Consider the following 12,593-nt stretch of genomic DNA (forward strand, 5'->3'; position numbering starts at 1 on the left):
GGAAGAAAGGGCATTTGTGGGAAGACTGAGATTGTTAGGTTGGGATAGTGTGGAAGAACGGTTCCATTAAGGAAAACGTAGATGGTGGCGCTAGGTTGTTTATGGAAGAGGTGAGGGAACCATAGGGGGTGGGTCTTAGAATGGAAGATAGGTTTAAAGGTAATTGGGTGAAGGGATTAGGGGTATGGTAATGTGGGGTGATTTCAAGGCAGGCGAGTGAGGGGTTGTCCGGGCTTTTAATATTGATGACCTATCCTCAGGATAGGTTATCAATATCAGATCAGAGGGGGTCTGACACCCGGCACCCCACCGATCAGCTGTATGAGTGTGCACGTGCCATCTCCCTTTCTGCTCACCACTGCTGCCTATGGCAAAGCAGCAGCAAGTAGGAAGAAAGACGGGAGATGGCACGCACGCACTACGCGCTCCATCTCCTCATACAGCTGTTCGGCGGGGGTGCCGGGTGTCAGATCCCCACTAATCTGATACTGATGACCTATCCTGAGGATAGGTCATCAACAGGGATGAGTGAATCTACTTCGGATGAAACATCCAAAGCCAATTTGCATAAAACTTTGTTTGAATACTGTATGGAGCGCTCTGTACACTATTAGAATGTATTAGCTCCGATGAGCCAAAGTGGTACCTTGGAACCGAACCCAAGTTAACAGGTTTAAAGGTTTTTTACAGTAGAAATTCATTTTTGAAGTTATTACCCAAAGTCTCGCGAGACTTCGCAAAGTAATAACTTTGTCTAATCTGAGCCAATACATTCTAATACTGTTCTAAACCATGAAGTGGCGCCAAAGATTAAACATAGTGGCCAGTGCAAAAACTTCTGGATTTTTGGTGTTAGTTTAAATATAAAAAGTAACATGGAAAATTTAAAATAACATCATCAAAAGGTATTTAGAAATATGTTAAACATAAAAAATGAATTAAAGAGCAGGTCATTTTCCCTTTAATGTAAATGTTCTGTTGTAAGGCATGAGTGTGGCACATCACACACAGAGCTTTGGTTCCTCTGGGCCATTGTGAGATAAAAGCACTGTTTCTAGTCTGTGGGGTGACTCTGCAAGGCAAAGCTCTGGTTTCAAACGGAGTCAGCCAATGACCAAGAGTGGTCAGGGTGGTCCAGCAGTGGCTCAGGGAGAGCTATCAAAGATGTGCAATCACCACATACTCCTAGTTGGTGGTAGGACCAGGCTTCCCCTGGCCTACCATGTGAGGCACTATAATTGGTTTGGCTCACCCAGCTGTGCTGTATGGTGTAATTAATAAAGGGTGTCTAGTGCCACAAATTATTTGCTATAATAATGCGTTGGCATTTTTATTTGTATTAGATGGGTAGAGATGTAACATGTGCACTCATTATCCATTTTATGGGCAGTCACTGAAGGATCAGTGTTATGGTTTGCTTGGTTAAAATCTACAGTATCTGTAGCATTCTGTGCTATCTGAGGGCAGTGCATTGATTTGTTTGGGATGCTTATGAATAGATAGATAATGCATGTTAAAATCAAAAGCAAGCCCTGAAATCCATGTTCCTGCTACATGTGAATCGGGGTTTAAAAACCCCATTCAATATACCATACTGTAATTTGTTGTGGACTTTCAGTGCTGAACCTGAAATGTGACCTTACTCGGCACCTATGCATTCAGTAAATAGAAACTGAAGAGGAGGTAACATAGGAGCATTCATATGTGTAATAAGTCATATTCATGTAGAACAGAGATTGCAGAAATAGAGAGGAAGTGGTGGCTCACCTGTTATTGCAATATGTAAGGTGCTCTAGGTCTAGGCTGACTCACCCAGTCAGAAGGAATAAAATGCAAGTGAAAGTATAGACCGGCACTCTGATATGAGGAAACAGCAGAAATTTATTGAGGCTCAAATGGAGCTAAAAATGTTTTTCACCATATAGGTAACAATAAAAAGATAATGAAAAAATATATAAAAAAAATAGCAGTGGAGAAACTAAAAAGAATTTGTAAGAAATTTGTAGTTGGGAGTTGGAGAATTGGATCAAGTAGTTCAAGACTGTGGGTCTTGAGTAGTGTCAGATAGATGCGGTGGGTTGCACATAAATTGACACTATGTAAAGAGTGATAGCGATGTGGCACTGACTGGGCTACCTTATATGGACCGATACAGTGTGTAAAGATTCGGTATAAATGAATTCAGTATGATTCTGATGAATAACATTAGGTATACATCAGACCAAAGCAGGTCAAAATATGTATCAGGCATATACTCGCAATGTCACAGGATTTAAGGGTTCGTCAATTAGCCAATTCTGGCCAAGGGCCTGCTGGTGACCCTCTAAAACATTAAGAACAAGGGCCTGCTGGTGACCCTCTAAAACATTATGGGCGAGGGCCTGCTGATGACCCTCAAAAACATTATGGGGGAGGGCCTGCTGGTGACCCTCAAACATTACGGGTGAGGGCCTGCTGCTGAGCTGACCCTCTAAAACATTAGGAGCGAGGGCAGCCTAATAAGCATGTTGATATGATAGAGGAGGACAAGAAAAGGAAGATTGAACCATATACCCTTTTTAGTGGTGGAAGGGGTGCACGGGAATACAGTGTATTCAATACACCATAAAAGCCACATTTAGAGTGCCTTTATGTACCGCCGCTTGCCTCTGGTGAAGTAGAGAAGTCAGGGGCAATCCAGGTCTTGTTCATTTTTATAAGACAGTTGGATGCGCTTATCAGTTATTATGCCCCCAGCAGCACTAAATACATGCTCTGACAAAATGCTGGCGTCAGGGCAGGCCAGCACCTCCAAGGCGTAGAGCGCCAGTTCATGCCATGTGTCCAGCTTGGACACCCAATAGTTGTAAGGCACAGAGGGATCATTGAGGACGCTGACACGGTCTGCTACGTACTCCTTCACCATCTTCCAAAACGTTTCCCTCCTTGTGACACTAGGCCGCGCATCAGGTTGAGGGTGCTGGCGGGGTGTCATAAAACTGTCCCAGGCCTTGGAGAGTGTTGCCCTGCCTCTGTTGGAACTGCTGTGTGTTCCCCTCGTATCGCCTCCTCCGTTGGCCAAGGAACAACGTACTCTGCAGGCAGCATTGTCAGCTGGAAATTTTTGGAGCGATTTTTCCACAAGGACCTTCTGGTATTGCATTATTTTGCTTGTCCTCTCTACCACAGGAATGAGAGATGAGAAGTTCTCTTTGTAGCGGGGGTAGAGAAGGGTGAACAACCAGAAATCGGTGTTGGCCAAAATGCGTACAACGCGAGGGTCGCGGGCAAGGCAGCCTAACATAAAGTCAGCCATGTGTGCCAGAGTCCCAACAGACAAGATTTCGCTGTCCTCATCAGGAGGATGACTCTCAATCTCCTCATCCTCTTCCTCCTCTTCTACCCATCCACGCTGAACAGATGGAATAAAACTTCCATGGGTACTACCCTATGTAGCAGGGGCAACCGTCTCCTGCTCCTCCTCATCATCATCATCCAATTCGCACTGAGAAGACGAACTGAGGGTGGTCTGGCTATCACCCTGTGTACTGTCTTCCCCCATTTCCACCTCTTCCACATGCAAAGCGTCCGCCTTCATTGTTAGCAGCGAGCATTAGAGTAGACACAGAAGTGGGATGGTTACGCTGATAATAGTGTTATTGCCGCTCACCATCTGTGTTGATTCCTCAAAGTAAAACCTCAAAGAGGTCAGACATCAATGCCCACTCATCACTTGTGAAGAGCGGAAGCTGACTGGAAAGGCGACAAACTTGTTGCAGCTGGTATTCCACTACTGCTCTCTGCTGCTCACAAAGCCTGGCCAAAATGTGGAACGTGGAGTTCCAGCGCGTGCTCAGGTCGCACAACAGTCAGTGAGCTGGCAATTGCGAGTGCTGCTGCAGCGTTGCCATACCGGCAAAAGCTGGCGATGACTTGCGGAAATGGGCACACACGCGGCGCACCTTCACCAGTAGCTCAGGAAAATTGGGGTAGGTTTTGAGAAACCGCTGAACCACTAGGTTGGGCACCTGGGCTAGGCATGGGATGTGTGTGCGCTTGCTGAGCTCCAAAGCCGCCACCAAGTTACAGCCATTATCAGACACAACCATGCCTGGTTGTAGGTTGAGTGGCGAGAGTCACAGCTCAGTCTGGTCCCTTATACCCTGCCACAGCTCTGCGTCGGTGTGCTGTTTGTCACCTAATTATATCAGTTTAAGCACAGCCTGTTGCCGCTTCCCCACTGCAGTGCTACACTGCTTCCAGCTACTGACTGATGTCTGACTGGTGCTGCAAGATGATGATTCAGAGGTGGAAGTGGAGGAGGAGGCAGAGGAGGAGAAGGGGGGGGTTGCAGCCACTAACGTAGGTGGTGGCGGAAAGTCTGATGGAAGTAGGGCCCACAATCCTTGGCGTTGGTAGCACCTGTGCCATCCCAGGGTATGACTCACTCACAGCCTCCACAACGTTCACCCAGTGCGCCATCAGGGAAATGTAGCATTCTTGACCAGAAGCACTTGTCCATGTGTCAATCGTTAAGTTGACCTTCCCAATAACTGTGTTGATCAGGGCACGGGTGATGTTACAGGACACATGCTGGTGTAAGGCTGGGACTGCACAACATGAAAAATATTGGCGGCTGGCGACAGAGTAACGTGGGACGGCCACCACCATCAGGCTGCGGAAAGCCTCAGTGTTCACAAGCCTAAATGGCAACATTTCCAGGGCCAGCTATTTGGAAAGGTGTGCATTTAGTGCTATGGTCTGTGGGTGGGTGGCTGAGTAGTTGCGCTTTCGTTCAAAGGCCTGGGGTATAGACATCTGTACGCTGCGCTGGGACACAGAAGTGGATGTGCTAGCTGATGGTGCTTGCGAAGGTCCAGGTGCATGGCGAGAGGCATCCAGGCCTTTGTCTTGGACAGGGGATTGGCCAGCACATAACACAGGGGAAGAGGAGGCAGTGGTGTGACTCGCAGACACTGATTGTGGACCCAGGCGTTCGGCCCACCTATTATGGTGCTTTGATGCCATGTGGCGGATCATGCTGGTGGTGGTGAGGTTGCTAGTGTTCACGCCCCTGCTCATTTTGGTACGGCACAGGTTGCAAATGACAATTCTTTTATCGTCCGCACTTTCCTCAAAAAAGCACCAGACTGCGGAACACCTACCCTTTGGCAAGGGAGATTGCCACAAGGGGGTGCTCCGGGGAACAATTGCGGGCCTGTTTGGTGTGGCCTGCCTTCTCCCTTTTGCCACCCCACTGCCTCTTCCAGCCTGTTGCAGTGCTGCGGATTCCTCCCCCTCTGTACTGCTGTCCTCGCTCGACTTGCCACCTTCCCAGGTTGAGTCAGTGACTTCATCGTCCACCACCTCCTCTTCCACTTCCTCACTCTGGTTATCCTCCTGACTTGTTGACCTAACAACAACCTCAGGTATTGACAACTGTATCTCATCCTCATCATCAACCTCTTGAGACACTAATTGCGGTTGACTTATTGGCAATTGTGTCTCATCATCATCATCCACCTTGTGAAACACTAATTGACGTCACCTTCTTGTGACTGTGGATGCTCAAGAGTTTGGGAATCAGGGCACAAGATCTCCTCATGTCCCTCTTCAAGCAGCCTTGGCGAGAGGGCCAAATAAAGGAATGGCGCTGAAAAGAGCTCCTCAGAATATCCAAATGTGGGATCACTTGTTTGCCAAGACTCTCCATGGTGGGAGGAAGGAGGATCAGGACAAGGATTCTGTTGACCAGACTCTTGGCTACTGAGACTGGACTTTGTGGAAGACAGGGTGGTGCTTAACCGACTGTAAGCATTTTCTGCTGCAATCCAACCGACCACCTGGTTGCACAGGTCTGACTTCGAGAGTGGTGCCCTGTGACGCCCTGCAAACTGGCACATGAAGCTAGGTATCGTGGATGAATGTGTTTCTTGTGCTCTGGCAGCAGGCATAGTTTCACCGCACCCAGGGCCACGGCCTCTGCATGCACCATCAGCAGCACGGCCACTTCCCTGTCCCTTACTGCTCGCCTTGCGCATATTAAATGGTATATATGCTTGCAAGTATGTCACACGTGCAGTAGCACAGGTTTTGTAAGTGTATGCGCAAATAAAGTACACATAAAGTCACAGATATTTTTAGGATGCGCACACGTTAAACAGGAGACGTAGCACAGATAATGTCGCTGTCCGCAGCATCTATGAAAAAAGTACACTGAATGTCACAGATAATTTTAGGATGTGCAAACGTTATACAGGAGGAATAGCGTAAGTAATGCTGCTGTCACCACTGGCTAATAAAAAATTACACTGAATTAATGTCACTGATATTTAGGTTGCACAAGCGTTATACAGGAGGTATAGCGCAAGTAATGTCACTGTCACCACCGCCTAATAAAAAATTACACTGAATGAATGTCACTGATATTTAGGTTGCACAAACGTTATACAGGAGGTATAGCGCAAGTAATGTCACTGTCACCACCGCGTAATACAAAATTACACTGAATTAATGTCACTGATATTTAGGTTGCACAAACGTTATACAGGAGGTATAGCACAAGTAATGTCGCTGTCACCAGCGGCTAATAAAAAATAGCACTGAATTAATGTCACTGATATTTAGGATGCGCAAACGTTATACAGGAGGTATAGCAGAAGAAATGTCATTATCACCAGCGGCGGAAAAAATTACAATGAATGTAACTGATATTTCGGATGCGCAAACGTTATACTGGAGATGTAGCGCAGGTAATGTCGCTGCCACCAGCAGCAAAATAATTAGACTGAATGTCACTGATATTTCGGATACACAAACGTTATACTGGAGATGTAGCGCAGGTAATGTAACACCATCCGTAGTGGACACCATCTACAGAAAAAGTACACTAGATGTCACTGATATTTTTAGGCTGCGCACACTTTAGACAGGAGATGTAGCACAGATAATGTCTGCAGCGGCCAAACAATTGCAAGCTATTTAGTGCAGGTTGCACTAAAAATATATATTGCTGCCAGATGCAACTATCGTCCTTAAAAGGACTTTTGGGTCTCTAACTATTCCACGCAATTTACCGCAGGTTGCGCTAATAATTATATTGCTGCCAGATACAATAGTCCTTAAAAGGACTTTTGGGTCTCTAACAAGTTATTTCAATAAAAATATTAGTATTTCACTCCCTACACTATCTGTCCCTTCTTCAGCACAGCTCTTCCTGACTAAGACTGAGCCGAACACGTGCGTTCCAGCCAGCCAATCACTTTAATGCCAGTAGCCAACATGGCTACGGCATTACAGTGAGGGCAGTAGTTACCTGCACTTTTATTGGCTGCGTAGCAGCCAACAAACGTGCGGTGAGGAGACTCAAGCATCGCGCTCGAACACACGCGTGTGCCGAGCATAGCGATGCTCGAGCCGAACTGGTGTTCGCCCGAGCATGCTCGCCCAACACTATTAGGGACCCATGACCATTGAGGCCATACATTGGCTGCAGCAGCATGCATGACCCCACCCTTGCAGGATGTTTACAAATATGGCCGAAGAACAGTGACGAGAGCCAAGGACCCGGAATAGATGTAGTGGGGAGCAAGGGACTATGATTTTTTTCCACAGGTACCACAAGCTGGAGTGGAAATAACCGTAACAGTGGAAAACCCCTTTAAGGAAATATGCAAGAGATGAATGGTTGCAATAGGTAACACAATATTTACCCACACCCTCATATCCAAGGCCAAAATGTTGCTATAAATCAATTACATAAAACTAAACACAACAGATATTACATAAATAACAAATAAGCCCTGTTCAATATATTTATACATAAATGACATAGTGTGTTTAGTTCCTACCTGGCACTGTCACTGCTAGAACTTAAACCATCCATTTCCAGGTCCAGATCGAGATTCAGAATAGGATTCGCTCTGAAATAACATTCAGAATATGAATTATGAAATACTAAAACTTAAGTGTGCATACATGATTTACATAAGGCCATTCAACTATAACTGCCTCTATGCTCACAGGACACACTGGGGTATTCATTATTGGGGATAGATAGATAGATAGATAGATAGATAGATAGATAGATAGATAGATAGATAGATAGATAGATAGATAGATAGATAGATATGAGATAGATAGATAGATAGATAGATAGATAGATAGATAGATAGATAGATGGATAAATGGATAGATAGATAGATAGATAGATAGATAGATAGATAGATAGATAGATAGATAGATAGATAGATAGATAGCTTAACCAGTTGAAACAGCTTTTGATTTCAAAGAAATAGACCCTAGTGGCAAGTTACTGCTCCATATGTCCGATGCTGGGCAGTGGTTGACTTGCGTGGAAACAGCAGGGAACCAGCAAGGACTGAAAGCTGAGGGCAAGGGAGCTCTGCTCTAGAACCGGAGTACAGGTGAAAGGTGAGGTTTTTTTAATCCCTGCACTCTGTCTAGCACTATCAAGAGTTTCCCAGTCCTGGAGAACCCTGTTAAAAGGGTTTTCCGAGATCCAAAAAATTTGGTAAAAACAGGGAGGGTATAAAAACAAAAAAGAAGCCTTACACAACTGTTTAATATCCCCCACCATTGTAACACCTCCACTTTGGTAACAACAACGCCCTGTGTGTGTTTGCTTCCGTTCTGTAGTGATGACATCCCTGACTAGCCCACGTGACCACAGAGGCCAGTACCGTGGCTGCAACACTCACAGCTTTAAAGGTTTTACTGGTACAATTTTGGGGTAGATATAGCTTATTGATTAACTGTTCTGGCAATATACAATATGTATTTTTATGTTTTTATGTTTACTAGCACATTAATGAAAAAAATAATTTGATGTTGCTGCATTCCAAGAGGCCATCACTGTTTTTTCTTACTACTGAAGTAGACATACCTGTTTTTTGTGGAAAATTATAATCACATTTTTTCTATTTTTGGAGGAGGATAGTGTAAAAAAGCCAATTCCTCCTTCTCTTTGCATTTTTTTATGTTTTCACTGTCTAGTTTAAATAACATTTAGGCCTCGTTTACACTTCAGTGTTTGGTCAGTGATTTCCATCAGTGATTTGAGAGCCAAAACAGAAGTGAAGCCTCCACAGACATAAGGTATAAGGCCTCTTTCACACGGGCGTTGCGGGAAAAGGTGCGGGTGCGTCGCGGGAACATGCACGATTTTTCTGCGCGAGTGCAAAACATTGTAATGCGTTTTGCACTCGCGTGAGAAAAATCGCCAGTGTTTGGTACCCAAACCCGAACTTCTTCACAGAAGTTCGGGTTTGGGTTAGGTGCTGGGTAGATTATATTATTTTCCCTTAAAACATGGTTATAAGGGAAAATAATAGCATTCTGAATACAGAATGCATAGTAAAATAGGCCTGGTAAAGATCATTGACGGACCATGTGATGACCGGAGTGACGTCACCACAGGTCCTTTTCCTGCACATAGCAAAAAAGAAGACAGAAGAGAAGCCGGGCTGCGCGAGCAAGTGGATTAAGGTGAGTTTAATTTTTATTTAATTTTTTTTAACCCCTCCAGCGCGATTTACTATGCAGTCTGTATTCAGAATGCTATTATTTTCCCTTATAACCATGTTTTAAGGGATAATAATATAATCTACCCAGCACCTAACCCAAACCCGAACTTCTGTGAAGAAGTTCGGGTTTGGGTACCAAACATGGCGATTTTTCTCACGCGAGTGCAAAACGCATTACAATGTTTTGCACTCGCGCAGAAAAATCGTGCATGTTCCCCGCGACGCACCCGCACCTTTTCCCGCAACGCCCGTGGTGAAAGAGGCCTTATACCTTATGTCTGTGGAGGCTTCACTTCTGGTTTTGGCTCTCAATCACTGATGGAAATCACTGACCAAACACTGAAGTGTAAACGAGGCCTAACATGTTATTTAAAACTAGACAGTGAAAAACATAAAAAAATGCAAAGAGAAGGAGGAATTGGCTTTTTACACTGATCCTCCCTCCAAAAATAGAAAAAAATGTGATTAATAATTTCCACAAAAAACAGGTATGTCTACTTCAGTAGTAGAAAAAACAGTGATGGGCTCTTGGAATGCAGCAACATCAAATTATTTTTTTCATTAAATGTGCTAGTAAACATAAAAAACATAAAATACATATTTTATATTGCCAGAACAGTTAATCAATAAGCTATATCTAAGGAAATAATAATGATTGGGTCTCCATCCCGATCGTCTCCTAGCAACCATGCATGAAAATCGCACCGCATCCGCACTTGCATGCAGATGCTTGCGATTTTCACGCAACCCCCAATTTATTTCTATGGGGCCTGCGTTACGTGAAAAACGCACAAAGAGGAGCATGCTGCGATGTGCACAGCCCCATAGAATGAATGGGTCAGGATTCAGTGCGGGTGCAATGCGTTTCAACTCGCGCATCGGCATCCGCGCGGAATACTCGCCCCGTGTGAAAGGGGCCTAAGGGATAGATCTGCACCTGTTCTGTGGTTTGACCTGCACCTGGTTTGGGCTGAGAAATCACTGACCAAACCTGAAGTGTGAACAAGGCCTTAACCATATTATACAGGTCACTACAATTGTAGCAAGGCCACGTAAATATATTTCTTTAAAAGTTAGCAAAATTAAACCACTTTTGAGGGCAGATTCACACATATGTTAATTAGTGGCAGTATTTTGCATATACAGTTTTTGTTGGCAGTCTTTGCTGAAAAACGCCAGCACCATATGTTCGCTCCAAGGTCTATGGGAAACATGAAATGCAGGACATACATGCATTTCTTTGCTACTGTTTTTTTTTTGTTTTTTTCAATTTAGTGGTGTTTAGACTGAAATAAAAATACTATTTACTGATTATTATGAAAAAAATGGCACAAAAAACATATGTGGCATGAAAAAGCAAAAGCTGTTTCTAGGTGTTTTAATGTGTGAAGGAAACCTTATGAAAAAAAATATTAATGTGAATGTTAAATAAAGCCTGTGTGACTCACATGGATTGTTCATAGGAATGAATAGAATGAATAGAGAAAGTGACTTCTAGTCCACTCATAAGATGCGGTAGTGATTCAGCGAGTCACATAATGCAGGCAAGGTACCGGAGTGGAATGCAGTAATACAATTACCACACTGTTATTTACATCATCTACATTAACATGCCAGAGTATGCATTTTTTCTTCTTCTTTAATTTCTTTAATTTGATATTTGTATGATAAGACACCACAAGGATCCCAAGTACTACTATTTGCCAATATCATTTAGAACCTGTATGCCAGTAACGTATTGCGCACTCTTAGATGTATAGAATTACAGCTTTATACAGGTGACTGTTATCTTGTTATTTATACTGAGGTCATCACTACATGTTGTGTGCAAAAGTACATGAATAGTCCTTAAAGGAGTATTCCCATCTGAGGACAATGGGGCATATCGCTAGAATAATACCCCCATTGCCTGATAGGTGCGGGTCCCACACCAAGAACAGAGCGGGGAAGGTGGTGGCGGAAGGACTTCCGGTTTTTCCGGGGTCGGGCCACCGCCAATCGCTCTTCCCCCATAGTAGTGAATGGAAGCCCCTTCTCTCTCAGGATTGGTGGGGTCCAAGAGGTTGGACCTCAACTGGTCATAAACTGATGGAATCATAAAAGGTCAGAATAGACACCTCCTACTGCAGCTACGGTAGCAGACACAATGAATGGGATATACAGACATCATGGATCCCATGATAAAGGTCACCTGAGAACGAAACGTTGGGAACTATAAATGGCCTTCTGATTGTATAGATTTTCTGGATATGAATTATTGACATGACATTTTCCTGATTAAAAGCATCTACAAAATAATTGGAGTGCCATAGAACCTTTTATATAATTGATGTGACACCAGTCCTCTATGAGCACCCAGAAAGGAGTGCAGATCCCAAACAACTGATGTCAACATGAGATAGGAATACCCCTTTAAATTTGGTGGAAAAACAAAAGCTGTTGTCTATTTCTCAGATGTTAGTGTATGTCCAAAACATGCTTTAAACATACAGTATTTACTGTATAAACTTCTGGATATTACATGTACAGTATGTACTTTCCTACTGGCTAGACTTACAGTAATGTGTGAATTTTATAGTAATATGTGGCTCATCTAGATATGTGAAGTCTGTGGGCAATCTGCAATATACATTTCCAATATACTGAAAGCTTTCATGAGAGGGTCCATGTTTCTTCATAGACAACTCAATTATGTTCTTATAGCTTACTCACCTTTCAGCATTAAATTTATTGGTCCCAGGTATGGCTTCAACTCCTTGTATCATTTCCCCAGGTAAGGCTTTTGCAATTTTTGAAGCTTTTAGACTTCGCATCTTTCGTGAATGGCTGTTAAATTCCAAGGAAAAACAGTTAATCTTAAGTGCAGATTCGTCATTTGATTTGTAATATGTTTGTATCTTCAAATCCTCAGTTGCTCCAGCCCTGACCCTCCACCGGTCTTTATTTTCTGGAGCAATGCCATACACCCACATGACCCTCACGGTCAATCACTGGCCTCAGTGGTTTCATGCTAGCACACTGCTGGGGCCAGTGATTGGCTGCACCAGTCACATGGATGTTCGGCACGTA

General features: G+C 44.0%; 1 protein-coding gene across 2 annotated transcripts in view; it reads right to left on the reverse strand.

The window, feature by feature from the left end:
• CDHR2 (cadherin related family member 2) overlaps positions 1-12,593 on the reverse strand; it is a 235,202-nt gene that overhangs the window by 3,558 nt on the left and 219,051 nt on the right. For both annotated transcript variants that reach the window (XM_040406756.1, XM_040406746.1), the window contains exons 29-30: positions 12,237-12,350; positions 7,830-7,901 (exon numbers count right to left, since the gene is read on the reverse strand). In XM_040406756.1, the coding sequence (XP_040262690.1) occupies positions 7,830-7,901; positions 12,237-12,350 (186 nt within the window). The remainder of the gene's footprint in view (positions 1-7,829; positions 7,902-12,236; positions 12,351-12,593) is intronic.

This window comes from Bufo bufo, chromosome 1, assembly GCF_905171765.1.
Source record: "Bufo bufo chromosome 1, aBufBuf1.1, whole genome shotgun sequence".
Lineage (NCBI taxonomy): Eukaryota > Metazoa > Chordata > Amphibia > Anura > Bufonidae > Bufo > Bufo bufo.